Below are 27,705 nucleotides of genomic sequence, written 5' to 3' on the forward strand. Positions count from 1 at the left end.
GGCTGGCGAGGCAATACTAGCCTATAATCTTAGCACTTAGGCCAGGGTGAAGAAGGTGAGTTGGACTACATAAAGAGACCCCGCTCCAATCAATCAACACAGAAAAGTGGTGCATGATCTTACAGAACTATGTCACCGCAGGGACATACAAGACTCAAAGAACAGTAACTGTGATATCAGTGTCTAATCTTAGCCTCTGATGTTTAATCATTTAAATAGCAAAGCTTTAATAGTAGTTTTGTTGTTAACTGTTAGAAATTAGTGCCCTATAGCCGAGCAGTGGTGGTGCACACCTTTAATCTCAGCACTTGGGAGGCCGAGGCAGGTGAATCCCTGTGAGTTCAAGGCTAGCCTGGTCTCCAGACTGAGTTCCAGGACAGCCAGGGCTACTGTTTCAAAAAAACAAACCCACATCCCCCAAAAGAATTAATGCTCTAACCTTCCTGAAACAGAAGCACAGACTACAGCTGTACTGTAGCTATGAGAATGGCATCAGAAGAACTAAGAATTCAAGGTTGGTGTGGGCATTTTAAGACTAAGAAAATCTTCAAGGACGTTTAAAAAATATTAATACATAGTATAAAGCTACATATTTTCTACCTATATTTAAATCTCTAACATAAAAAAGGTGAGTAGGCTTAGTATTCAAGAAAAATCTTTAAAAATTTGTTTGAAATTTTCTCTTCAATTGTTAAGATTTTAATTGTTCTCTGCTTCATTAAGTGAGTTCCTTAGGGCAAAGTCTGGTGTGGTAGCACATGCCTGTAATTGCAGCACCTAAGTGGATAGAGACCCAAGTTCAGAATCATCTTTGGCTATGAACAAGCTGGAGACTAGCCATGGCTACATGACTGACTTGCCTTGCTCATTTAAAAACAAACAAAATTTAAGGCCATAAAATCAGTTAAGTAAGACTATAAATGCCTAATACACAAATACATAAACAAAGGTATAAATTTGGGAAGTACAATTAGGGAACTTATAGTGCTCAAATTTACGATATTAATATTTATAGAAACACCCAGAGTGAACCAGACACTGTGTAGTCATTAAAATTTCAAAGGTAAAATTCAAATCTGGCAGAAGCACTGTGCTAATTTATAAGAGGTAATCCTTCCCCTAAGAGATATTATTTAGGCCATAAAAATATTTAATGAAAAATAATATAAATGAATAATAGATGAAATGTCAATTCAACGATGCTTATCTTATACGCTATAGCTTTCTAGCAGAAAACTGGATACTAATAAGATAGCTCCACACACAGCGACTCAAGACAACAGTTTTCAGGGTTGTAGCTCTATTAATCAGCAGCTGTCTAAGGACAAAACTGAGTTTAAGGACAGATAATGTAGCAGTTCATAGTCCTTCAGTCTCCAGACAGCAAACTCAAAGATTAAGTTTTGCCTCTTAAAGGCTTACTTTCAAATTTCAAATCATGGGCCTGGGAATGTAACAGTGGGGAGCTTTCTTAGCTACACAAAGTCCTAGAGGTTTCCCCCAGAACAGAAAAACTGTCTACATGAGATTCTATCTCAAAAAAAAAAAAAACCCAAACAAACAAAATGACTTACCGACTTTGTTCTTTTCTTTCTTTTATTAACTGAACAAGTTCCTTGTCAAAATAATCTTCTTCTTCCTCTTCCTTTCCATCATCTTCTCTTTCCTGGGCATCAACATTATCTTTGTGCAACTGGCCAGAAATGTGCTTTGCATATGCAGAGAGACCCACTTCTGTGACCCCGCACACTCGGCACTCATGACTAATGTCCCTAGGGAAAGAGGGAGATGAGGGACATTCAATTCTCCCCACTGGCATGGTACACTCACCAGATCGATAGTTTCCTCTGAAAGACACTGCCCAATTGGGCAGAGCGAACAATCAGTGCTGGTAAATGTCAATGCACCTTTCATCACTTTTAGTAAACGTGTTTATAGATTACTTTGAAATAAATTTTAGATTCTTTTCCAGCAATCAAGAGGCAACACACTTCAGATCAATGAGATTTAGGAGAAATCTTCTTGAATTGCTGTACTTAAAATCTTGCCAGAGGAAACATGGTGAAAGGGGAGGCAGGGCAGGGGGCTCAGAGCAAACACAAGCTGCCCTGGGGCACAGCCATGGTGCCAGCTGCACCCAGAAAGTCTGGTGACAGCACTTCCATTTAATCTCCAGCTCTCAGGCATTCTTCCAGTGAAGGCTGAGGGTGGAGCAAAGAGGAGGGGAACAGCCAATGTCAACGGGGTAACTAAATTGGAACAGCTGGCATTCTGCCTGGAATGTGAAGATTCCGGACCCTGGCAAATGACAGCGGCAGTCCCAGCAAATGCTTTTAGTCTGGATGACACATGTGACAGATTCTGCTTCGGCAGGGCTTACTTTAAAGGGAATGGAAAACATGTCAGTCGTAGGAAGTTAACAGCTGTGTCAGGCAAATGTTTTCTCTCAAGTTTCAGAAAATGTTGCAGTCCCGATACAAGCAAAACTGGCTTTTATCTAAATTGGGTGACTGGATTGCTTCTATTTTTCTTTTACTTGACACAATGGCAAATCTCATATTTGGCCAGTCTTAACAAGCAAAATCTTAAATCCTCTTAGACCTGTAGCAAATCAATAATGTAACTGCTTTTAAGCTTCCTGCAATCCTTAGATTATGTCCCCTGTCTACGCAAGCACTAATAAGAATCATGCAAACTGTGGCTGTCCAATAATCCAAACTTAATCCAGGATCTTGCGTCGTGGGCTCATAGCAGCGATGAAATATGTGTTTCTGACCCCAATCTGTATGTCTACATCTATCTCTCTACATAAATCACCAGAGACATATGCCATGAAACACAGTCACCTACCCATCCTTTTTATAAACAAATAATCTATCAAAATAAGCAGAACTGATACGAATTAACAGAGATCATGAAACTGAGCGCTTCATTTACTAGGAGACAGTTCCTGTTACTGATCACCTGAATGTCCATTTAAAGCAAAGCAAAGCAAAACACACACCTTATCAAGCAATTACTAAATACCAAGCACAAGGTTATAAGTTACTCAGAGTTACAAACTATAAAACCTCAAACAATGCCTGGTATATTTTAAAAAGCAATACGGGGGCTGGGAAGATGAGAACACTTTCTGCTTTCCCAAAGGACCCATGAATTCCATGGGGTCTGACACCCTTTTCTGGCCTCTGCGGGTACCTGTTCCTATATTACATATATTTACATAAATATACATATACACACACAAAAAAAATAAATCTTCCAGGGAGAAAAGCAATACTTTTGGATTGGAAATGTATCCCAATGGCAGGACGTGCACACAGCTAGTGCAGGCTCACACTGCAGTAAGAAGCAGAAGCAGAGTCAGTGAGGCTCTGAGAAGCAGACCTCTGTGAGTTCAAAGACAGCCTAGTCTTCAAGCAGTTGCACACCAGCCAGGGCTACATAGAAAGACCCTGTCTCCAAAAGGGAAGAAAGAACAGAAGGATGGAACGAAGGAGGGAAGTAGAAAAAAAGAGGAAAAAGAAATTTCCATCCTCCAATACTGTCCCCCCTTTTAGTATTTATTTATGTGCATTGGTGTTTCACCCGCATGTATGTCTATGTGAGGGTGTTGAGTCTCCTGGACAGGAGTCATAGACAGTGTGAGCCATCATGTGGTTGCTGGAAATTGAACTTAGGTCTTCTGCAGGAACAGCCAAATGTTCTTAGCCACTGAGCCATCTCTCTAGCCCCAATACTGTTCCTTATATTGGAAGAATCTCTGAAAATCTAAAAAAAGTAGAAAATTTACATTTTTTTGTACTTTTTAGTACAAATGCTAACAATTTAATAACTGCATCTGTATATTTAAAGATTAAGCAATACCAGGTGTGGTGGCACACATCTTTAAATCCTAGTACTTTGGAAGCAGAGGCAAGTGAATCTCTGAGTTTAGGACCTGCCTGGCAGGGATACGTAGCGAGACCCTGTCAAACAAACAAACAAACAAACAAACAAGAATCATTGCCTACTTTCTCATCTCATCAAGAATGAAGTTCTTTGAGACAACTAAGATTGATGCTCATTCTAGGCAGTATTAACTTGTAATAGCAAGCATCTCACGACAACACAGAAAGTTTAAAATATAAACAGAAATCTGTTCACAATGGGTAGCACCAGAAGAATTTGGCTGATATAAGACAAATGCCATACATACAATGTAACCGAAATCCAAACCAACTTTGTTTTTAGTTACAAAACCATCTTGCCTTCAATGTCATCTCTGATTCTACTCGATGTATAAATGCTAAACTGAATGCTGCCATACCAGTGGCCTCATTCTGTTGGAGACTTTTGTACCATCTCTTTTAATTTTTTCTTTTTAAAAAAATTAATTTATTTAATGCATTGGTGTTTTGCCTGCATGTATCTGTGTGTGTGCATCTTTCCAGCTCCTTAATTTTTTTTCAAAATTGCTGATACAAATTTATAAAATGCAAAAAAAAATTTTCTTTCTTTTAAGATCTATTTATTCATGTACTTAGTGTATACACCAGAAGAACAACTCTGATCCCAATACGGATGGTTGTGAGCCACCATGTGGTTGCCGGGAATTAAACTCTGGACCTCTGGAAGAGCAGTCAAGTACTTTTAACCACTGAGCCATTTCTACAGTCGAGAAGTTTTTCTTATATTCAAGCCATCAATATCCCTCTTTTGAATTCCTCATTAATAGCTAGCTTAAAAACTTTGCATAATACTAGGTGGTGGTAGTGCACATCCTTAATCCCAGTAGAGACAGGCAGATCTCTGAGTTCAAGGCTAGCCTGGTCTATAGAGTGAGTTCTAGACCAGGCTTCAAAGCTATAGAGAAACCCTGTCTTGAAAAACAAAAACAAACAAAATAAAACAAAAACCTTTGCACAAACATGTAATTACAGAGAGAATGTAGTCAGTGCTTTTGTGCCATAGCTAACAAAGGCACTGTTCTTCCTCGGGGTGTTTGAAGGGCCCAAATTAGCTCCATCCTGTCACCACACAATTTCCCCTCATGTACAAAAGGCAGTCTTAAGATACTCTATGTATAAGACTTTCTTTATTAAGCTTGCTCTAACTAAACCACAACAGCTGCTTGATAAATAAAGACTTGAGTCTTCGGTAGCTTCTATCTGGAGAAACTACTTATATCACACCTCCCCCTTGTCCCTAATTAGAAACCAAGGAAAACTTACCAAGATGGTCAAGCCTGCCTTCAAAACTGAATATAAAAACTTAATAAAGTATCTTATAATAATTCTTTACAAGATCATCACTGAAGAGTAAAGTTCAGTTGTAAGCACAGTAACTGAACATGAAATTCAGAAGAAACTCATAAATTGAGGCTAAGAGGGAAAAGGAATAAGGGTGGATGAGTATTTGTCTCTACGGCACAAACTAGTTATGACTGTCCTTAAAATAATGCTTAATAGTTTTTGAGACCTTTTTGTGGATTTTGCATGCTTTTTTTACTTGTTATAGGCTAGCCACTTGTCATGGCTGCACCTAACATATGAGGAAACCTGTACGAATGTGCTCCCCTCTCAATAAAATGAGTTAGGTTGCTCAAGATGGCATTTACAAGAGAAAAAGAAATTACAAAGCAACACATAATCCACATGAGGTCTAGTCACTCAAGACAGAATGAAGCCTGTGTATAGATCTAAAACTGTGAATGCATATAAAGTTTGGAAGCAAGATGGAATGGGATTATTAAAGAGGAATGAGGTAAATCTTTTCCTTCCTTCCTTCCTTCCTTCCTTCCTTTCCTCTTTAAGACAAGGTTTATCTATGTAGTTTTGGCTGTCCTGGAGCTTCCTATGTAGATCAGGAAGGCCTCGAACTCAGAGATCCTTATGTATCTACCTCCTGGGTGCTGGGACTAAAGGTGCGTGCCACTACACATGGCCCACTAGACTTATTTTCTGTGATCCTATATTATCATCTGAATCTTATATAAAATTTGTTTTTAAAATAAGTTTTAGGGGAAGCTGAAGAGCTAGCTCAGCAGTTAAGAGTGTTTACTAAACTTTCAGAGGACCAATATCCATGCCAGGCACTCCAACTTCAGGGAGATTCAACACTTCTGGCCACCACAGACACGTGCATTCATGTGTACATACTCACAGGCAGATGTACACACATACTTGAAAATAATAAAAATAAACCTTTAAAAATAGCAATTTTCTGGGGCTGGAGTGATGGCTCAATGGTTAGGAGCACTGGCTGGGGCACTCCCTGGAGTCCCTTCTGTCCTCCAATTCTAACTGCCCCCTCATCTTATTCCTAGCTCTGCAGCAGATAGCTCCTCTCTCCTCTTCTGTGGCCTCTCCTTCCTCTCTCCTCCATTCCCAGGCATCTATATACAGACCCTGGTGGTATACCCAGCTTTCCTCCTGTGGAGCAACTCCCTGCCACTAGCCCATCCACATTCCTTAGTGTCAACTTCCAATAAATACCCAGAAACATGTTCTACCCTGGAACCCCAGCCATCACACCTGGTAGACTAAAGCATTTCCTACCAGGCAACCCACAGCCACTGCACTCTCCTAAGAACCAGACAAGGCAACAGAAACCAAGGAAAGAATTCTACATGCTCAACAAAGTCGAGTGCAGATATCAGCACCTAGAGTTACAGTCATACCAAACCCAGATGCCTAGATACCAGGATAAAAACACAGCAACAGCCACGACAATGTCTCCCTCTACTAGAGCCCAGAAACCCTAGCACACTAGGCCCTGAGTAATGCAATACAGCTTAAGCACAAGACAAAGACTTCAAAATACCATTATGAATATTTTCAAGATCCTTAAAGAGAAATGAACAAATCCATTAATGAAAACACAAACAGTGGAATGAAATGGAGAAAACAGCTCAAGAGAAGAAAGGGAGTCCTAAAGAAAACCCAAGCTGAGGGAAAACAAGAAATGAAAGTCTAGGTGTTATGGTAAAAATAAAATGCCACAGGTCCCAAGTGGCGGCAGTAGGCAGCGGGAACGAGACCACAGAGGGCCACAAAGGCAGTCGGGCTAGGCAGGGAGCTGAGTGGCAGGTAAGAGACAGAGAACATGGGTATTTACTTAGTGGGTTATGGAGGGGAAAGGGAAAGAGGGAAAGGGGAGAAGGGAAAAGAGCAGAGAGAGAGGCAGAGAGAGAAACAGAGAGATAAAGAGAGAGGAGGGGGAAAGGGGAGAAGTGGGGAGAAGGGAGAGAGTCAGAAGCTGCCTCTTCAGGAGAGAGACCAAAAGGAAAGGCTGGAAGTGGAAGGAAGATCTGCTTGCCTCAGCAGACAGGGAAGTTGGCAGGGCTTGTCTTTCAAAGGGACCAGACAGACCATTACAGTAGGAACTTAAAAACAAACTTCTGAGGCAAGCTTCACCAACAGATTATAAGAGATGGACTAGAGAATCTCGGGCATTGAGGAAAAGAAGAAATGGATGCCTTGGTTAAAAAAAAAAAAAAATTAAGCCGGGCGGTGGTGGCGCACGCCTTTAATCCCAGCACTCAGGAGGCAGAGGCAGGCGGATCTCTGTGAGTTCGAGGCCAGCCCGGTCTACAAGAGCTAGTTCCAGGACAGGCTCCAAAACTACAGAGAAACCCTACCTCGAAAAACAAAAACAAACAAACAAACAAAAAAAAAATTAAATCTGCCAGGCGGTGGTGGTGCACGCCTTTAATCCCAGCACTTGGGAGGCAGAGGCAGGTGGATCTCTGTGAGTTCGAGACCAGCCTGGTCTACAAGAGCTAGTCCAGGAAGGCTCCAAAACCACAGAGAAACCCTGTCTCGAAAAAAAAAAAAAATTAAATCTAAAAAAAGAAATCCAGGCACAAAGCCTCCAGGAAATCTGGAATAGTATGAAAAAACTAAATCTACAAATAATAAGAATACAGGAAAGAGCCGGGTGGTGGTGGGTACTCTAATCCCAGCACTCGGGAGGAAGAAGCAGGTGATCTCTGAGTTTGAGGCCAGCCTGGTCTACAGAGCTAGTTGCAGAACAGCTGTTACACAGAGAAACTGTCTTGAAAACAAAAACAAAAGAAACAAACAAACTCCCTCCCAAATAAGTTGGCAGAAAGAAACCCAGGTCAAAAACTCAGAAAAAAAAATTTCCAAGCCGGGCGGTGGTGGTGCATGCCTTTAATCGCAGCACTCGGGAGGCAGAGGCAGGCGGATCTCTGTGAGTTTGAGGACAGCCTGGTCTACAAGAGCTAGTTCCAGGACAGGCTCCAAAGCTACATAGAAACCCTGTCTCAAAAAACAAAAACAAACAAAAAAAATTTCACAAACTAATAGAGGAAAATTTCCCTAACCCAAATGAGATGGTGTCTGTCAAGATACAAGAAGCATATAGAACACCAAATAGACTAGATCAAAAAAAAAAAAATTCCCACAATACTTAATAATCAAAATATAGAATGTATAGAATGAAGAAAGAATATTAAAAGCTGCAAGGGAAAAAGAAAAAATCATATTATTAAGGCAGACCTATTAATAACATCTGATTTCTAAATTCTGACTTTTGAGATTCTAAAAGTCAGAAGGGCCTGGACACATGTTCTACACACCACCCATTTAGAGTACCATACCCAGCAAAACTTTCAGTCACAATAGATGAAGAAAGGCATTCAACTATAAAACCAAATTTAAGCAGTATCTATTTCCAAATCCAGCTCTACAGAAGGAACTAGACAGAATACTTCAACCTAAAGAGGTTAACCACACCAAGAAAACACGAGATATACTATCAGACCAGCAGATAAAGGGGAGGGGATGACAATCCCACCACAACAGAAAATAACGGGATCAACATCAATGTTTTCAACTCACCAATAAAAAGATACAGACTAACAGACTGGGTTAAAAAATAAGATCCTGCTGCTGCATTCAAGAAACACACTTTAACATCAAAGATAGATTATCATCCCAGGGTAAAAGGAAAATGATATTCCAAGCAAATGGACTCAAAAAGCAAATTGGTGTAGCCATTCTACTGTTTGACAAAATAGACTTCAAACCAAGACTAATCAGAAGAAATGGGGAAGGACACTACATACTCAAAGGAAAATCCACGAAGAGGACACTGCAATTCTAAACACCTGTGCACCAAACACAAGCGTACCTAAGGTCATAAAGATACACCTCCACCACCTCTCTGTGTGCCAGCAGACTGCATCTCTTGTTTAGAAAGGGCCCTTTTCACTTCACAATCATGCCTATTAGCAGTGTGGTTTTCTGAACAACAGTTTTATCAACCGTGTCATGATCATCACAAGTTACAAAAGCAAATCCTCTCTTTTTCCCACTCTGCCTGGCTTCCATAACTTCTATGGTTTCAATCTTGCCATACAAAGTAGCCTCTCAGGTTATACTCTTCTGTGTCCTCTTTAATACCACCAACAAAGTTTTTCTTCACTGTTAAATGGGCACCAGGCTTTACAGAATCCTCTCTAGAAACAGCTCTCTTTGGTTCCTGCAGCATCCACCTCCTCAACACAAGAGTAGGTCACAAAACCAAGCCCCTCGAACATTTTGTTTGGGGATCTCTCATTACCACAGTCTTTAAGTGTGCCCCATTTCTCAAAACGTTTTCTTAAGCTATCATATGTGGTTTCAAAGCTCAGACCACCAATAAACAGTTTCCTCAACTGCTCTGGTTCCTTTGGATCATGCCCTCCATTTTGAGAGCAGAACTTTGGAGATTGGTGGAGGTAATTTTGGTCATGGTGGAAAGTTTGGTGGAAGAGGAGGCTATGTTGGTGGAGGTGGTGGCAGCAGAGGTAGTTATGGAGGTGGTGATGGTGGATATAATGGATTTGGAGGTGATGGTGGCAACTATGGTGGTGGTCCTGGTCACAGCAGTAGAGGAGGCTATGGTGGTGGTGGACCAGGCTATGGAAACCAAGGTGGTGGTGAGAGGAGGATATGATGGTTATAATGAAGGAGGAAATTTTGGTGGACAACAGCAATCAAATTATGGACCTATGAAAGGGGGCAGTTTTGGTGTAAAACGGAGAAACGTAGCTAAATGACATCATAAACCAAATGACCTAACAGACATATACAGAACATTTCACACAAACACAAAAGAATCTATCATCTTCTCAGCACCTCATAGAACTTTCTCCTAACTAACCACATACTTTAGATTGTCTTCATCTAAGTATATATTTTAGGAAGTTTCTATATGACACCTCAAGTGGTCCTTAGTTCTAGCTGTCCCTGTTTTCTCTCTCACTCCTGTTTTGCCTCCCTCCCCCCCATTTGATCCTCCTATTACTACTGTCCTCCTCCTGCCTACGCACAGCCATCTATTCTACTTCCTCTTCTTAAGGAGATTCAGCTGTACCACCCAGTCCTTTATTCTATGTCTGACCTCTGTGATTCTACAGACTTTAGTCTGCTTATCAAACACCTAACAGCTAAGATCCACGTATAAGCAAACACACATCATATTTGTCTTTCTAACTGAAGCCCTTTTTTTTTTGTTGCCACTAAGCATAACCACTACACATTAGAGACCCAGGATAGATAAAATCATTAGCATTTATATGCTAAAGTCTAGTAATAGCACATTAATTTATAGATACAAGATAAACCTGTAAGATTTACAATAAAACTTCTCAGTTTAAAAGGTGGTGGTAGCACATGCCTTTAATGCCAGCAGTAGGGAGGCAGAGGCAGGTGGATCTCTGTGAGTTTGAGACTAACCTGGTCTATAAGTGCAAGTTCCCAGGACAGCTGGGGGTATACAGAGAAACCCTGTCTCAGAAAACAAAAACAAAACAAACAACAAAAAAAGGATTTACAATAAAGTTAACACTAACATCAAATAGTGAGATAGCATTGTCACAGAAACTTTATTATTCATGGAGTAAAGTATAATTCCTATTTCTGAATTTACAATGTTATCTTTATCAAATCTCTATAGTTCAAATCCACATTAGTCAAGAAGACAACACAGAAAAAAGGATACGGTATACACATACATACATTAAAAAAAAAACTCTTAAGCTTTAAATCATTAACAGAACATTTCATGTCTTTTATTTGATTTTGCAGATAGTAATAACCTTCAGCATAGCTTAGCAGGTTGTGAATTTCCTAAGCTATTTCAGCAAGACTAGGGGTTCATAGCATACAATTAATTTGGCTAAAGCAAAAATATAGAAAGTACTAGCTGCAAGGACACTATGCAGGAATTAGTTTGTGAGTAAGAAAGGCAGTTCATGCCAGCTCAACCTTGTTAAATCTACTTGCCTGATTTGCTATGAATTCTACCCATGTAGAAGATGCACAAAGGAACCAGGGTTTATCTTTTAAATGCCAAAGATCTATTGTCATTAATTCTAAATGACTCAGTGCCATCAGACAACAGTCATCATGATGGGTTATTGCAAAATAAGCAGGTAGGCACCATCAGAGCTTAGACCCCACATTAGCAAACTTATGGAAGAAAGCTGTTCTTATTACCTGCCCTTCAGGTTCTCAAGCTCCCTGTGATGCAACATGCTCCGCATGTGTTCGTCCATCTCCTTCCAAACAAAACACAACAAAAAAGCAGATTAACCAAGGGGAATGCCAGGGTTGGGGGGTGGACTTCCTCTGTAGATATTCAATTAACAATCTGGATTCAAACTCTTTGGGCCAAAAAATTTTGTGATCACCCTTCTCAGTTTAAAATCAATAGTGATTCCACAATAAATAATTATCTGGCTATATTTCATGCTTATTTTTATTTTGTGGGATAGGGTTTCAGCCCAGACAGGCCCTGAATTCATTACTAGTTGAGAATGACCTTGAATTCTTGATTCTTTTACCTCCATCTCCAGTGCTAGCTGGCTATCATTTTAAAAAGTCATTTTTAGGTATTTTTAGTGGCTTTCTGAAATTAGAAGCACTGGCCTTAGAAGGGAAAAGACAGATTATGCAGGTTAAACTCTATTTCATTACGAAGAACATACAGAGTTTGGGGGAGGGAAGCAGTCAGGTGTGGTGCTCACGCTGGAATCTCAGCACTCGGGGAAAGCCCCAAACCGACCCACCACACCACCAATCCCAGCACTTGGGAAGCAAGTCTGAGGTCAATCTATCTAACTAGAGGGAGTTCTAGTTCACCCAGGACCACAGAGAAAAACCCAAGGACCAAGCAAGATAATGGTTCCGCAGGTTAGGACACTGGCCACTGAGCCTGATGACCTGAGTTTGACCTGAGCCTGAGAGGCCACACGGTGAAAGGAGAGAACCTATCTTCACATGCACACGATGGCATACGAGTGCACAAACATGCACATGCAGACACACACATGGACCCACATACATATAAAATGATTTTTAAAGTCTTTCTAATCACTTAGCTTTTAAAACTACTTTGGCAACTTTATATATATGTAGTATATGTACATGTTCATGCTGGTGTGCATACAGACACATGCACATCTGTGTGTGATTATAGAGGTCAAAGGTCAATGTCTGACATCTTTCTTGATTGTTTTCATTTTTTAAAGTGTGTGGCTGTCTACGAGTGTTCAAGCAGTGAATGCAGGTTCCTGACTAGGCTAGAGGATCCACCCCCTAGATCTGGAGTTAAGGTGAAGCCAGGTGATGGTGGCGCACGCCTTTAATCCCAGCACTTGGGAGGCAGAGGCAGGTTGATCTCCATGTTCGAGGCTAACTAATCTCCAAAGAAGAGTCCCAGGACAGCTAGAGCCGTTACACAGAGAAATGAAAAACCAAAACCAAAAAACAACCCACATTTGTTGATTATAGATAGGTATTAAAAAAAAATAGAGCCTCTTTGTTGGAGCTGAAGAGTTGGCTCAGTGGTTTTAGCCAACACCGCAGGGCAGCTCACAACCATCTGCAACTCCAGTCCCAAAGGATTTGGTGCCATCTTCTGGCATCCTCAGGGATTGCAAGCACACGGGGCACAGATACACATTCAGGGAAAACACTAATATAGAAAATAAACAAAAATATCAAAAAATTTAAAAAGTAAACAAGTAGAGGATCTCCCCCTGAAAACCACACACTTTGAGAGGCTATGGACATGGCTCAACAGTTAACAGCACTTGTTGCTCTTACAGAGAACTCCGATTCCAGAACCTACAAGGGAGCTTACAACTCTCTACAGCTTCAGTTCCAGAGGATCTGGTTCCACCTTCTGGCCTCAGTAGGCAACAGGCACACATTCACCACACAACGTATATTCAGGAAAAACACCCATAGACAGAAAATAAAATAATTAGTCTTTAATAAACAACAAAAAGCCCTTCGCACTTTGAATCCAGCTGGGCACAATGGTGCACACTTGGTCCTAGTTAGTACTCAAGCGGTCAAGGCAGGCGGATCTGTGTCTGAAACACAGCAAATTCACCCACTCTTCTACTCTGACTACCCACTTTACAACTTCCCTACTTAGTTCATTTGGGTTTAAAGGAAAGATTAAAGCTTTGCAATGTTCTAACTCTCATTTTACCTTTAGTAGAAGAAAATAATCTGTGCGGAAACTCTCACTAAAACACATGCACACAGCTGGGCATGGTGGCATACAATTATAATCTCAGCACTCAGGAGACAGGATAGCAAGTTCAAAATCAGCTACACAGCAAGACCCGAAGAAAAGGCACATACATGCAACTTAGAGGACTGCAAACATTTCATGTATAATTAGAGAACGTCTGCTTATATAGTTAATAAATAGCTACAACTCAACTGATTATGCAAGCCATATTCTGTGTTGACTCAAGCACTTTCCCACTTAAACCACAAAATACCACTGAGTATTAACTCCATAAGGACTCAAGGATGCAGAGAAGCTAACCCTTTATTCACCAGGTATTCCCCAAGTGCTTACTATGCCCTACACACAGAGCTAAGCACCGAAGGAGTAAATGTGAAAACCAAGTGGTGAAATGCAAACCCAAGAAGATCTGACACAAACATCGTGTTATGAGTACATAATGCATTTCTTCATCACATACAGTTTGTCAGAAACCGTGTAACCATGCCACAGTACACTGTTCTTTATCTTCTATAGTGTGATATAGGGGACAGCTGTTCCAAAACACTTCCTTTAAATGGTGATTTTACTGGATTGTTTCCTTTCTATCTCTACAAAGCTTCGTTTTGACAGAGCTGTACAAGTGACCCTTTCTAGCTGTAAGTGATCATCAATTAGAACAAAACACATCTGAAAACTGAATCAAGTTAAAGACAGCATATAGAATTTTAAACTCATCAATAACGAGTCAAGATGACACCTTATAATCTCAGTACTCAGGAAGCAGGCAGGATCCCTGAAAGTTTGAGACTAGCCTGGTCTACACAGCAAGTTCCAAGTCAGTCAATTACATAGTGAAATGCTCAAGAAAAAAAAAGAAAGAAAAAGAAGTCAGGCAGTGGTGGTACATGCCTTTAATCCCAGCACTTGGGTGGCAGAGGCAAGCAGGTCTCTGTGAGTTCGAGGCCAGCTTGGTTTATAGAACAAGTGCCAGGACAGGCTCCAAAGCTACACAGAGAAACCCTGTCCCGAAAAACCAAACAACAACAACAATACATTTTAAGAATGAAGAAAACCTAAAACAAACAAATGAACAAAAAACCTGAAGCAAACACTATTACTTTCAAAGCAAAGAATAAAGGAAAGACAATGTGGAATTTCTCTCTGTACGTATGCTGTGAATACCATTGGTTAATGAATAAAGAAACTATCTTGAGCCTGTGATAGGATAGAACTGAGCTGGATGGGGAAGACTAAGCTGAATGTTGGGAAAAAGAAGGATAGAGTTGAAGAGAAGTCATGTAGCCACATTGGAGACAGATGCCGTAACTTTGGCCAGTAAGCCACAGTTACATGATGATACAGATTAATAGAAATGGGTTAAATTAATAAGTAAGAGTTAGCCAGTAAGAAACTAGAGCTAATGGGCCAAGTGGTGATTTAGTTAATACAGTTTCTATGTAATTATTTTGAGGCTAAGCGGCCAGGAACTAACTAGTGGCCTCCCAACAACAGAAAGAAAAGACAAAAAAAGTGAGAAATTGTAACCAATTTCCCTGAAGCATAAGCAAATTCTTTTAGTTTAAAAAAAGTTTGAAAAAAAAAAAAGTTTGTTGTGGGGCTTGTGAGATGGCTTAGCAGATCTCTAGCAACTCTTCCAGAAGACCCAGGTTCAGTTCCCAGCACCCATACGGTAGCTCACAACTGCCTATAACTCCAGTGCAGAGGTCTCAACATCCTCTCCTGACCTCTTCGGGTACTAGGCATGCACATGGTGCATATACATACATGCAGGTAAAAAAACTCATGCATAGAAAATAAATAAATCTAAAAATATTGTTTAAAAAAAACAGGGCTTGAAAGATGGCTCAGTGATTAAGAGCACCAGCTACTCTCCCAGAGGATCAGAGTTCAATTCCCAGCACCCACATGGCAGCTCACAACTGTCTGTAACTCTAGGTCCAGATCTGACACCTTCATAAAAAATGCACATATAAAGTTAAATAAGTATTATAACAAAACATAACAAAGAAAGCTTGTTTTGGGGGGAGTAGGGAGATGTCTCAGATAAGAACACTTATTGCACAAGTATGAGATTTGAATCCCTGGCACCCACAGAAAAAAGCTCAGCCTGGTCTACACTTGTACACATGCATACAGCCCTCCTCCTCACATGTTTGGGTGTTTGTTTTTTCCCCTTTTGGCTGTTTGCTTCACCTTGTGGACATTCTGGATACTGTTAACACCACCTTTGCTATACTATACCTGGTCTACATAGTATAGTTATGTAGACCAGACTGGCCTCCTGCTTCTTCTCCCAAGGTGTGCATTAATACACCTGGCTGGACTATACTTTTCTTGAGCCTAGATATACAAAAAAATAAAATGCATATAATAAATGCACTATTTGTTAAACATCTGTGAACCAAAAGATATATGATTCATGGACTGAGGATATAGCTCACAAAGCAGAGTGTTTGCCTAGGACACTTAAAGTCCCTGGGGTAGACAACAAAGAAAAATTTCACAACGTAATAAAATCTCAAGTACCTTGAATTGTAAGATATTTCCTCTTTAGCTGATTGCTAAAGTTCTTTATACCCTTGAGAACCCTAAATTCTGAGTAGAGGTTAACACATAAAAAATCCTCCTGGAATGGATTACAGACGCGCTGGTAGAACGAGCCTAACACGCAAAGACCACGGATGTGTTCTCCAGTACTGCATATGCAGTGTGACGGCACTCCCAAACTTTGGGAGATAGAGGCAGGTGGATCACTACCATTTGAGGTCAGAGGACATAGCAGTTCTAAGATCGTACAGCAAAACAAACAATACAATTGTAACAACTTAAAATTCTAAATATCAAGTTTTAACTATTTTTAAGATGTCTTCAAAACAGTTTCCACAAAGCATCAGGTGCTCTTTCTTCATTGTTACCTTTTTTGAGCCATACACAATGTGGCACAAGATGCATTTTCGTTCTCGGACCATAGTGACCAGATCTGAAACACTCAATGTCAACCTGTAACAAGGAAGAAACATTCAGTAACCTTTCTAGATAGCATCTTCAATTCACTTTTCACTCTGCCACTCTCTCAATCTTTCAATCTCAATAAATATAAATTCTAGCTTTCCATCTACTAAAGTTTGAAAAACAAACAGCTGAAGGTGGTGGCACACACCTTTAATTCCAGCACTCAAGAGGCAGAAGCAGGCGGATCTCTGTGAATTCAAGGCCAGCCTGATCTACAGAGTGAGTTCTGGGATAGCCAAGGATACACAGAGAAAACCTGTATCAAAAAACTGGAAAAAAAAAAAAAACACAAAAACCCAACACCCGCAAACCAACCAAACAGAAAAACAGAGGGTGGTGGCACAAGCCTTTAATCCCAGCACTTGGGAGGCAGAGACAGGTGGATCACTGTGAGTTTGAGGCCAGCCTGGTCTACAGAGCGAGTTCTAGGGCAGGTGCCAAAGCTACAGAGGAACCCTGCCTTGAAAAAAAAAAAAAGCAACAACAACAACAACAAAATACCTGACCAAACAAGCAAACTTTAAGTGTCATCCCTGACTCCCCCTTCACAGCCCAGCTGGCAGATGCTGTCAGTCCTACTGAAACATACCCAACATCTCACCGGTGAGGCACTTACATCAACCACAGCGTAGCCTCGGGGTGTAAGTCCCCACTTCCACTCTCACTTTCTTGTGGTTTTCTCTCAAAGCCACAGCTGAAGTGTCTCAGAACGGGACAATTTAAAATTTAAATTATGCCAGGCACGGTGCAACACACCTTTAATCCCAGCGCTTGTAAGCAGAGGCAGGTGACTTCCAGGCCAGCACTCAGACATATCTCAAATAAACAAAAATAAAACTTAAGTTATGTTATTTCTTTGCCTAGGTCATTTCCTGTGGCTTCCCATTTCACAGAAAATTAAAAAACTCTTTGTCATGCCTACCAATCTGTTTCTCCTCTTACCTAACACTGGTTTCATTTCCTGTCTCCACTCCTGTACTCAGTTCTTCACAAACTAGCCTCATAGAATCATCCATATAATTTATTAATAAAAAAGAGGTAGCTATCTGCACAAAGAACAGAACCATGCCAAGAAGCCAGGCGGTGGTGGTGCACACCTTTAAAATCCCAGCATTGGGAGGCAGGGGGGAATCTCTGTGAATTCAAGGCCAGCCTGGTCTACACCAGAGCTAATTTCAGGACAGTCAGAGCTACACAGAGAAACCCTGTCTTGAAAACCCCCAAAAAGAACTACTCTAAGAATCTTCAGAGATTCCAGAACCAGGCATTACCTGTAAATCCCTTAGGTCAAGCTCAAGGCCAGCTTGAGCTACCTAACACTGGCATCCACCTTTAATCCCAGCACTCGGAAGGCAAAAGCAGGAGGATCACTTTGAGTTTGAGACCAGCCTGGTCTACCAGAGCTAGTTCCAGGACAGTTAGGGCTGTTAAACAGAGAAACCCTATCTCAAAAACAAACAAACAAACAAAAAACAAAAAGAAAAAAGAATATCCTCCAAATATTTATCACGTGGCTCTAGTTGAAAACACTTCTTAGTGTTAAGAACTGTATTTAAAACACTGTCACCCAAAGAAACTTGTTGTTGTTATTGTTGTTGTTGTTTTGTTTGTTTGTTTTTCGAGACAGGGTTTCTCTGTGGTTTTTTGGAGCCTGTCCTGGAACTAGCTCTTGTAGACCAGGCTGGTCTTGAACTCACAGAGATCTGCCTGCCTCTGCCTCCAGAGTGCTGGGATTAAAGGCGTGCGCCACCACCACCCGGCTTCCAAAGAAACTTTAATAAGTGAACACAGACTCCAAATGACAATTCGCTGTAAAACACTAATTTAACTTAGTGTATGTGGGGGAGGGCAAGATGAGGAGTAATAATTAGGTTAAAATCCCTTTCCTGAATCCTACAGGCAATTTCCTTATTCTTCATCTTAACCCTGACAGAAATTAATGGGAGTTCTGGTAAGACAGGACAATCGGGAAGCAACAGAATAACTTTTGCCTTTACCCCTTGGTTGCCTGAGCTGGCTGACACTTTTGGGAGGGCCTCACTTTACAGAGTGGGTCTTAATAAAAAAAACGATACTTTGGTACACAGGGTGCTGCTACAGGGAGACAGGATGTAGAGGTAGGACAGTCTCCAGAAGTCTGCAGGCCAGAAAGGTAAGACCAACATGGAGAAGTAGTCTAAAGATCTCCACATGCTGTATGCGCACACCACCACCCATGAGTGAGCACTCAGACATGAATACCCTTTCTGCAAAAAAGAACACTAAAATCTTTAACTATAACTTAATGTAACTTTAAGTATTCTGATGTTGATAACATGTAGCACCACTTGGGACAGGAGTGGAAATGGGGTCTGCTGTGGATCTCAGCACCCAGGTTAGAACCTCAGGTTGGAATCTGATCAGCAAACTTTTTAAAAGAGAGGGTCTCAGGTAGCCAGGCTGGCTGAGAGCTCTTTACGCAGATGATCTTGCCCTCCTGATCCTCCTGCTGCCACCTCCCAAATGCTGGGATTACAAGTATACCACCACACTTGGCTTTAGAGTTTTGTTTTTCAGTACTAGTTACAGCACCCAGTGTCATACAAATGCCAGAGTACCTACTCTGCCACTGAGCTATATCTCCAAAGACGAACAACTTCCCAAAAGGGGCTTTGATAGTGTAAAAACTATGGGTGGTTTTTGTGTATTTGTATTTTCTTTTCTAAGATAGGGTCTCTCTCTACATAGCCCAAGCTGGCCTGAAACTCCAGTCCTCCTGCCCCTGCCTGGGAGCACAGACATGTGCTACCACACCTGGCTCCCTAACCCCTGGCCAATACGTGTTATGACACATCCTGGGGGCCACAGGAGCCAGTGGGAAATTTATAATATTTTCCCGATCCATGTAGACTAAGGTCTAACCTAATCGAAGGGGGGAGGGATTGTATCAAAATGCCTTGGAGTAGAGGGACAAAAAGGGACAGAAACTGACTGAAGCAGTGGTCACTGACCAAAAGCTCTCATCTGGAGAGATGGCTCAGCGGTTAAGAGTACTTGCAGAGGACCCAAGTTCAATCCTTGTACCCATGTCAAGCACCTCACAATCACCTGCAACTTCAGTTCCACGGGGACCCAACAACCTCTGGCTCCCACAGGCACCTACTGTACTCACAAGCACCTGTCCACACTCAAATATATAATATGTATTTGTATAACACATACTTTGTAAAAAAAAAAATGATAGAGGAAGGTCATTGGTTAATTATAATAAAGAAACTGCTTGGCCTCATAGGTTAAAACATAGGTGGGTGGAGTAAACAGAACAGAACGCTGGGAGGAAGAGGAAGTGAGCTCAGACTTGACAGCTCTGCTCTCTGGAGCAGAGACGCCATGCTCCCCTCTCCCGGGCAGATGCAATAGCTCTGCTCTCTGAGGCAGCCGGCGATGCAGCCAGCCACCAGGTCAGACATGCTGAATCTTTCCTGGTAAGCGCACCTCGTGGTGCTACACAGATTATTAGAAATGGGTTAAGGGGCTGAAACTAATGGGCCAGGCAGTGTTTAAAAGAATACAGTTTGTGTGTTGTTATTTCGGGTAAAGCTAGCCGGTGGCGGGAGCTGGGTGGCAGAATGCAACCCGCAGCTCCTACTACAAAAAAAAAAAAAAAAAAAAAAAGCTTCCAGGTCTGAAGAGATGGCTCAGTTAAAAGCACTAACTCCTCTTCCAAAGGACTTGGGTTAACTCTGAAGTAAGCAATTTTTTAAAAAAAGCCTCCAACATTTGTATTTTACATGAAGATGTTGCAGCTTTGACAGATATAATTGGGAAAACTGCCTTTTACCTCCTTTAAACCCTTTGCCTATTTTTCCTCTGGTTGCTCAGCTAACATGGATGAACATAGTTCTTTGACTTCTCCTCTACTCTATGAATGACGTTATTTGGATCAGAAAAAGATAGTTTTGAATACAACTTAGTGGTGAAGTGCTTGCTTGCCTACTATGCACCGAATTCTGGTTTTGATTCCTAACACTGCAAAAACAAAACAATGTGGGCAAGGAAGTAGCTCACAGGTGAAGGGCTTGTCTGGGTCAGTATGCCCAAGACTCCACCCTAAACACTTAACAGGTACCCTTTATCCACTTTTTATTGTAACTATCTCCGGTGCCAGCTCATCCTTCCTAGCATGAAATTCAAACCATACTTCTGCCTTAGTCACTGTTCTACTGCTGTGAAGACCATGACCAAGGCAACTCTGATAAAAGAGAGCCTTTAACTAGAGGCCTGCTCACAGCTTCAGGGGCTCAGTCTGTTATGCAGGGGCCACAGCAGCAGGTAGGTGTGGTGCTAAGAAAACTTCAAAGCCCCCCCCAACCCAGTGGCATACTTCCTTTGCAACAAGGACACACCTCCTATTCCAATCAAAAGTGACTAAGCATTCAAAGAGATGAGCCTATGGGGGACAATTCTTATTCAACCACAACTTCCTACTGCACATATGAAATTTAAAACATCAATACAATGTGCTAATTAAAATAAAAGATAAATGTGATTTACTATGAAATAGGTACCTCAATATATATTCTTTAGCATGACTTTATTAAAAAACATGAAATTATGATTTAGCAACTATAAAAACAAACTGGTATTGACTGTATTACTGCTTAAAAATACCACGAATAAGCTGGGTGGTGGTGGTGAACGCCTTTAATCCCAGCACTGGGGAGGCAGAGGCGGGCGGTCTCTGTGAGTTCAAGGACAGCCTGGTCTATAAGAGCTAGTTCCAGAACAGGCACCAAACCCACAGAGAAACCCTGTCTCTAACCCCCCTCCCCTTCCCCCTCCCCCCAAAAACCATAAATAAGTCAGGCATGGTGTGCATGCCTTTAATCCTAGAACTTGGGAGGCAGAGGCAGGTGATCTCTGTGAGTTCTAGACCAGCTGGGTTTACAAAGCAAGTTCCATGACAGCCAGAGCTACACAGAGAAACCCTGTCTTGAAAAACCAAAAGAAAACAAAACAACAAAAAAATTCACAAAAACCATGAATAGCACTTGCTGTATATGTGATTTTTCAAAATATCCTAGTAATCAACCTCTGATGACCTTTTGAAGCTAAACAAGCACAGCTGGACTGGTGAAATGTTCAGGAGGTAAAGGCACTTGTTGCCAAGTCTGATGTCCTGAATTCAATCTCAGGACACCATAAAGTAGAAGGAGAGAACCAACCCTGCCGGTTGTCCTCTGACTTCCACACACGCACTGCAGCACACGTGTATACATACCTAAGTAAAATTATCTCAAAACGGGCACAGTGACACATACTAGCAATCACAGCACCAGGGAGGCTGAGGCATGAGGCTAGCAGTGCTACATAGTAAGACTGTCTCAAAAAAACAATAGCAAAACAAAAGCACAAGTAGCACTAGAGTAACAACTCCCCACTCACTTCCCAGTCTCCTACCATAGAGCATGGTAGGAAAAAGCAGACTCCAAATTAAACACCACCACATGGGTTTAAGTAAAGCTAATTTCAAACTTCAATTTCTTTATAAAAAGTGAACAGTGGTCCAGAATGAGGGAGGAAGAGGCAAGTGGATCCCTGTGAGTTCAATGCCAGCTTGGTCTAGAGAGTAAATTTCAAGCCAGCCTGAGATACCCTGCCAAAATAAATAAATAAATAGACAGATAGATAAATGGAATAGTGGACTGGGGATGGAGCCCCACACTAGCGTGGACACATGATACACGTAAAAAGGTTAAAAATAGTAATTTCTTACCATGAGCTTTGCCTTTCTGAAGACACTCAATTACATTTTGAATAGGAAATACTAGGTGTATAACAGTTTTAAAGACACAGAAGAACTGATAGACAATTTAACAATGGAGGTGATGCTGCACAGAGTCAGAACTGCTGCACGTTCAAGGCAAGATTGGTCTACCTACTGAGTTCAAGTCAGCTATGGCTATAAAGCTAAAAACTATTAAAAAAAAAAAAACAAAAACAAAAATGGTGACCATGGAGGCTAAATTCACCACTAAACCCTAGTCAATCTCAGTATCACTAACAGTGGGAAAACAACAGACAGAAAGAAAGGCAGGCATCATCACCAAAGTGTTTAACCCGAATTCAAAAAGCATCCAATTTGTTGTAACAAGTTCTGTCGTAACAAACAAGCCTGAGGGTTGGAGAGATGCACTGGCTGCTCTTCCAGAGGCCCTGAGTTCAGTTCCCAGCAACCTCGTGGTAGCCCACAACCATCTGTAATGAGATCTGGCGACCTCTTCTGGTCTGCAGGTATACATGCAGACAGAAGAAAAGTTTACAACTTTTTGTCATAAAAAACATGAAAAAGCTTAGGGCTGAAAGATGAAGCTTAGAAGACTGCTTATTTAGCTTGCAAAAAACCTCACAGAGTGTGAAACTGAAACTCTGGAGCCATTGGACAATAAATTTTCACTTCTATTTTCCATCCCGACTTTCACATTCATTCTACACTTTCAATTGATTCTGACAACTTTCCACATTCTATGTCCTTATATGTAATACATATGCGTACATGTATATCCACTTAAAATTGGCACTATTGTACACCCTCTTGACACCATCACTTTCATACTGTACAAAGAGTATCCCAGAACTCATTCATTATTTGAACAGAGTTGTCTCGTTTTCACAGGTCCTCTGTTTTTTGTTTTGTTTTGGTTTTCGAGACAGGGTTTCTCTGTGGCTTTGGAGCCTGTCCCGGAACTAGCTCTGTAGACCAGACTGGTCTCGAACTCACAGAGATCCACCTGCCTCTGCCTCCTGAGTGCTGGGATTAAAGGCATGCGCCACCATCGGCCGGCCTCACAGGTCCTCTGATACACACCTGGGAACTCAGATTTTCTGATAGTCTCTTTCAGATTACAGCAACAGCAACAGACTGCAAGCTTTGAGTGGGCACCTCTGCATCTGAGACGTACAGCCAGAGTAATCTCATGCAATTGGTCTGTTTAGGGCTCTTATTCCTTGGGCACACAAATACTAACCTTCCTTTCTGGTACCCCAAATAAGACCTTGTCTGTATAGTTCTCACTGAATCATCCCGGGTTTCAGAACCACTCAATGTACCTTGCTTTTCTCACAGACTCGCCCTGAATTCGTTGCATGTCTAGATTAGACATGCAATAACTACTATAGTTTTTCTTTTTAAAAAATACCTTCTGGGCCGGGCGGTGGTGGCGCACGCCTTTAATCCCAGCACTTGGGAGGCAGAGGCAGGCAGATCACTGTGAGTTCAAGACCAGCCTGGTCTACAAGAGCTAGTTCCAGGACAGGCTCCAAAACCACAGAGAAACCCTGTCTCGAAAAAAACAAAAAAACAAACAAAAAAAATACCTTCTGGGCTGGAGAGATGGCTCAGTGGGTTAAGAGCACTGCTTGCTCTTCCAAAGGTCCTGAGTTCTATTCCCAGCAACCACATGGTGGCTCACAACCATCTGTAATAAGATTTGGTGCCCTCTTCTGGCCTGCAGGCATACATGCAGAATACTAAGAATACTGTATACATAATAAATAAATAAATCTTAAAAAAGAATATATTTAAAAAAATACCTTCCTTTCTATCAAAGCAATTTGATTCTGAACTGGTTTGATGAGACCCCTTTCCTCTTTTTTAGCTGCTCTGAAGCTCTCTTCAAAATCTCCCGACACTTTCTCTAGTTAAGAGCTAAGATAGAGCCAGGCAGTGCAGCCTTTAATCCCAGCACTTGGGAGGCAGAGGCCGCGGAGCTCAGTGAGTTTCAAGCTGGCCTGGCCTATCAAGCAGTCCCAGGACAGCTAGGACTGTTACATGGAGAAACCCTGTCTCAAAAATCAAAACAAAACAAAGCAAAGCAAAACAAAAAGCTAAGACGGGCACATACCTGTAATCCAAGTACTCTGTGATTAAACTCAGGCTCTCAAATTCAAGGCCAGTCTGGGCTAGATAAGCTGGATTCTGTCTCAAAAATAAAAATCAACTGTTTTCTAGACCCAATAGTTAACTTCAGTTCGCTTTCCAAACAGCAGTGCTTGGCATAACAGAAAAAGATGGGCTTTGCTGTCACCTCAGAGAAAGTTCAGTAATCCACTCACGTGAGCTTAAGCAAATCACCATCAGTCTTCAGTATCTCAGTAACCTGAAAAGTGCTGCCAAAAAAATCATCTATTATAATATCCCGTTAATTTCCTGTGACACACCTGGACTTAGTGAGTGCAGCATAGTGGGTGCGAAGTAAACCCTAGTCGAGTCTGTTATTCTTGGCCAAACTTGAAAACAAAGTTACATTTTAAGATTCCCCCATGGGATTTTAGAAGAGCCTTTGGCTCTTAGTATTAAAAGGTTATGTGTCTTAAATCAACTCAATGTAAACCATTATGATGGCTGTAGTTCTAATCTGCTAAAAGAACTTCCTTATCTGGGTCTAAGATGCTTAAAAAAAAAAAAAAACAAACAGAAACAGTGAAATCTAAAACTTCCCCAACAAGATGGCTTACTTTACTCTCAAAGATGATTACTACACAGACCACACTGAAGTGGGAGGCGGTGCAAGCATCTCCTCTCCATTAACTATGCACTGAGATTATACTAAATATTAAATGGACACATAGTGTTTCACTAGTTGCTAGAACAGTTTCCCCAAAGCAGAGACCTCAAAGGCAGAAAAAAGAGGCGAGACTGTCAGTCTTGAGAGGCGGGAAGGTGGTTCTAAACTGAAATCCGCAGCTTTTAAACACAAGACTAAGGCTGAGATTCCTCCCGGACCCCAGGCCGACAAAGGTCAGGGCCTGTCCCAGAGGTCAAAGACCTGGAGCCACGCGTCCAGCCTGAGGGGTTGCGAGCAGAATCGGACCGCCCCCGTGGGTCTGTACCCTGAAGCCAGGTGCCCCGCTCACCCGTAAACTCTAAACCCACGCGGATCGGAGGCGGCACCGTGGCGTGGCTTCCGTGCAGGCGCAGCCCCACCACATGCTCAAGGGGCAGACCATTCGACCCTCGGCCTCCGATACGCCCCACCAGGCCAGGCCCTCCATACTCACACTCACAGCCCGTCCTTCCTACGCCATCAGGCTACCGAGGGCCCGGCGAGGGAGCTCCCAGAGGCCCCCTTAGCCTCCGGTCCGGCGGCGGCCTGGGACCCGCTCCCCGCCGGGCACTGACGCCGCCGCCGCCGCCAGCGCGCAAGCGCACGCAGCCCGCGCGCTCCCTTCCCCACCCCCCCCACCCGATCCGCTCCTTTCAATCATCTAGCTTTATTTGAACATAAGAAGTGAACAACGGACACCGGGCAAAAGGCCCTTCACAAGAAGAACCCAGGTAGGTCCGCTGCACCTCGCTTTCATTCAGCCTTCCCCCACTCATTCTCCTAGCTTTTTCTGGACTTTTTTTTTCTTTCCTACTTTAATAGCCCTCCACCATAAACTGTGACACTGTCTTAACTAAATTTCAAAACTATTCATTTTTTTGTGAAACTTTTGAGCAGGTAGACCTAGACCCCAGATTCTGGAGGTTGTAAGAGGAGGGTCAATATGAGGTCAAGGCTAGCCAGGGTTACATAGTTTCTGGGCTACAAAGTGAAACTGTCTCAGCAAAAACAGAACTAAATTTAAATCTTAGCCTAGCTAGTAATTATTTATTTTCGTTTTGTTTTTCGAGACAAAGTTTCTCTGGGTAGCCCTGGCTGTCCTGGAACTTGCTCTGTATAACAGCCTGGCCTAAAATTCAGAGATCCCTCTGCTAATCTGAGTGCTAGGATTATCTGGGATTAAAAGCCTTTTGCCACTTTTACCGTGGGGGGAGAGGTTTAGAGACAAGGTTTCTCTGTAGCCTCGAACTCACAGAGATCCGCCTGCCTCTGCTTTCCGAGTGCTGGGATTAAAGGAGTGCGCCGCCACCACCCGGCAGTAATTTTTTTTATTTATTTATTATATATACAATATTCTGTTTGCATGCATTCTGCAGGCCAGAGGAGGGCATCAGACCTCATTACAGATGGTTGTGAGCCACCATGTGGTTGCCGGGAATTGAACTCAGGACCTTTGGAAGAGCAGGCAATGCTCTTAACCACTGAGCCATCTCTCCAGCCCCCCCCCACAGTAATTTTTAACTTTATGTAAAGTGATATTTTTCTTGGAATGTCAGTTTTTAGGGTTCAAACGAGAATATTTAATGTAATATTAAATTTTGAGCAGCCATGCTCGTTTGGGATCTTGCAGTGATTACAGTAAACAGTTACATTGTGGTTGCTAATGAGCAGTGCAACAAGAACAGCTCCATTTAAGAAAACTATCAGAGTTGGGCGTGGTGGCGCTCACGCTCACCTTTAATCCCAGCAGAGGCAGGCAGATCTCTGTGAGTTTGAGGCCAGCCTGGTCTTTCAGAGTGAGTTCCAGGACAGCCAAGGCTACCCTGTCTCAAAAAAAAACATACACACACAAGAAAGAAAGAAAGAAAGAAAGAAAGAAAACTATCAAAGCCTCAAATCAAAATAAACAGCTACCTTCATTAATGTGTAAATCCAGATTCTTTCTAAAGGTTTAGGGAATTCTTCCAATTGTGTGTTTGTGACATCACAAATCCTTGAAGCATGCTACAGAACTGCTTTGCTCTGTAAATTCTGAGCCATAATTTAAGGGAAAGGCAATATAGGTGAGGACCAAGATAACCCTAAATCAGGATTTCACAACCTTTTTTTTTTTCTTCGAGACAGGATTTCTCTGTAGTTTTTGGATCCTGTCCTGGAATTAGCTCTTGTAGACCAGGCTGACCTCCAACTCAGAGATCCGCCTGCCTCTGCCTTCCAAGTGCTGGGATTAAAGGCGTGCGCCACCACTGCCCAGCAGGATTTCACAACTTTAAAATATTAACGTTTTGGAGCAGATAATTGCCATCAGTTGCTGGCTAGTGCATTCTAAGATAAGGCTCCCCCAACTCTCCAGACCCTGCCCAAGGTCCTGTGGAGGACAGAAACGGCCCCTAGCTGAGAACTACTCTTTCACGTCCACGATCATCCCAGCTCTAAATGAATTCAGCCATATGTGTTCTTCCTCCCTGCCCTGAAGAAGTGATTTGAGAAAGATCAACAAAACAGAAACTGCTGAGTTCATTTCTACAGGCTGTAAACCAGCAGTTTATAGTGCTTATCAGTCCTC

General features: G+C 42.0%; 1 protein-coding gene across 5 annotated transcripts in view; it reads right to left on the reverse strand.

The window, feature by feature from the left end:
* The window catches only part of Znf106 (zinc finger protein 106), a 56,056-nt gene extending 30,328 nt beyond the window's left edge, over positions 1-25,728 (reverse strand). For 2 of the 5 annotated variants that reach the window (XM_041679260.1, XM_041679258.1), the window contains exons 1-4: positions 25,594-25,728; positions 16,458-16,542; positions 11,490-11,551; positions 1,575-1,772 (exon numbers count right to left, since the gene is read on the reverse strand). In XM_041679260.1, the coding sequence (XP_041535194.1) occupies positions 1,575-1,772; positions 11,490-11,551; positions 16,458-16,511 (314 nt within the window). In that variant the 5' untranslated portion in view covers positions 16,512-16,542; positions 25,594-25,728. The remainder of the gene's footprint in view (positions 1-1,574; positions 1,773-11,489; positions 11,552-16,457; positions 16,543-25,593) is intronic. The other 3 variants (XM_041679259.1, XM_041679261.1, XM_041679262.1) reach the window with 3 other exon arrangements.
* Positions 25,729-27,705: the final 1,977 nt, after the last annotated feature.

The sequence above is a fragment of the Microtus oregoni genome, unplaced genomic scaffold (assembly GCF_018167655.1).
Source record: "Microtus oregoni isolate MIOR12 unplaced genomic scaffold, Mior012 000031F_ref0000149, whole genome shotgun sequence".
Classification (NCBI taxonomy): Eukaryota; Metazoa; Chordata; class Mammalia; order Rodentia; family Cricetidae; genus Microtus; species Microtus oregoni.